Source organism: Mandrillus leucophaeus, unplaced genomic scaffold (assembly GCF_000951045.1).
Source record: "Mandrillus leucophaeus isolate KB7577 unplaced genomic scaffold, Mleu.le_1.0 Scaffold409, whole genome shotgun sequence".
Classification (NCBI taxonomy): domain Eukaryota; kingdom Metazoa; phylum Chordata; class Mammalia; order Primates; family Cercopithecidae; genus Mandrillus; species Mandrillus leucophaeus.
In genome coordinates, this window is record NW_012104354.1 from 2,085,648 (window position 1) to 2,087,674 (window position 2,027).

At 41.5% G+C, this 2,027-nt stretch overlaps 1 protein-coding gene across 1 annotated transcript in view; it reads right to left on the minus strand.

The window, feature by feature from the left end:
- The window catches only part of EAPP (E2F-associated phosphoprotein), a 50,767-nt gene that overhangs the window by 23,619 nt on the left and 25,121 nt on the right, over nt 1-2,027 (minus strand). Inside the window, exon 4 of the mRNA XM_011992294.1 lies at nt 337-447. Coding sequence (XP_011847684.1) covers nt 337-447 — 111 coding nt within the window. The remainder of the gene's footprint in view (nt 1-336; nt 448-2,027) is intronic.

Here is a 2,027-nt window from a genome sequence, read left to right on the forward strand (position 1 = left end):
AGTGAGACTCCATCTCAAAAAAACAAAACAAAACAAAACAAAACAAAATATATATATAGATCTAGATCTAGATCTACATATATAGATAGATCTAAATCTAGATATACACACACACAAAAACTAGCCAGGCATGGTGGTGGCCACCTGTAATCCCAGCTACCTGGGAGGCTGAGGCAGGAGACTCGCTTGAACCCACGGGGCGGAGGCTGCAGTGAAGCGAGATTGTGCCACTGCACTCCAGCCTGGGCAACAGAGCGAGACTCTGTCTTCAAAAAAAAAAAAGTCTGTTTCTGATTTAAACAAAATGTGTGTGTGTGTGTGTCCTTCATCCATTACCTTTGACAATCAAGGCAAAGTGTGGTCATGCAGGCAGGACAATTCAAGACAGCATCACTATTTGGAACAGGCTGTTGTTGACGTGACCTCTGTAGTCCCAAACCATGGTAACTAGAACAGAAGAAGAAAGTGGGGAGAAAAACATATTAAAACCAGATCTTGGTTTCTAGTGTCATTTTCCAATAAAAAGAACTAGTACTCTTCAGAGAAATGGCTAATTCTAGGAATGAGGAACACAAGATGAACCTGGAGCATCTTTTAGTGCCAGAAAAGACGTTCAAGAAAACAAAAACAAAACAGTGAGGTGGTTATGACAAAGGGAAACAGGAGCCAACTGAACGAGTCACCAACTGCCAAAGCTGAAACAAACTGAGCAACAAAATAAAGCAGTATTGGAATACAACCCAAAGTATAAAATAAATACCCACGAGTCCATGCTAATATAAATGTACTGAATAAATAAATAAATGGGGGAGAACAGACAAATCCCTACACAGAATTCTAAATAATCTATAAAGATGCTCTTCCCTCACATTGGTGGAGTATAACTCCCTAGTCCTTAAGTCTGGGTTGGACACAGTGACTTCCTTCCAAAGAGTACAGTATGGTAAGGCGGGTAAAGACTAACTTTACAGTAGAGAAAGTTAACGCTGGTCAGCAAGGTGATAAGGTCAACATCAACACACAAAACTCAGGTTGGTAGTATGTACTCTTGATACAATGTGATGAAAATGGCTCTCTACTTCTATGTTCTCACTCATAAAAACTCATAATCCCATCCTAATTATGAGAGAAAACAACAGACAAATTCCAACAGAGAGGCCTCCTACACATACCTGATTAGTGCTCCTCAAAGTAATTAAGGGCACTGAAAACAAGGAAAGTCTAAGAAACTGACATAGTCAAGAAGAGCCTAGGGAGACATGATAACTAAAAGTAATGTACTATCCTACATGGGATCCTCAAACAGAAAAAGAACAGTACATAAAAACCAAGGAAATTTTTTTAAATTATGAACTTTGATTAATAATAATGTATCAAGGCCGGGAGTGGTGGCTCACGCCTGTAATCCCAGCACTTTGGGAGGCCGAGGTGGGTGGATCACGAGGTCAAGAGATTGAGACCATCCTGGCCAACACGGTGAAACCCCGTCTCTACTAAAAATACAAAAATTAACTGGGCGTGGTGGCGGGTGCCTAGAATCCCAGCTACTTGGGAGGCTGAGGCAGAGAACTGCTTGAACCCGGGAGGTGGAGGTCACAGTGAGCTGAAATTTTGACACTGCACTCCAGCCTGGGTGACAGAGCGAGACTCCATCCCAAAAAAACAAAAACAAAAATAAGCATAGAGCCATGCTGGAATTACACCTGTAATCCCAGGCCAAGGTGGGCAGACCACTTGAGCCTATGAGTTTGAGATCAGCCTGAGCAACATGGTGAAACCCTGTCTCTGTAAGAAAATTAAAAAAATAAAATGAAAATAAAAATAAATAAGCATAAACTGGGCATGGTGGCTCACACCTGTAATCCCAGCACTTAAGGAGGCCAAGGCAGGAGGGGATTGCTTGAGCCCAGGAGTTTAAGATCAATCAGCCTAGGCAACATAGCAAGACCTCGTGTCTATTAAAAATTAAATTAGAAACAAAAAAAACAAACATGCACTCAGGACACTAAGGCAGGGGGATCATTTGA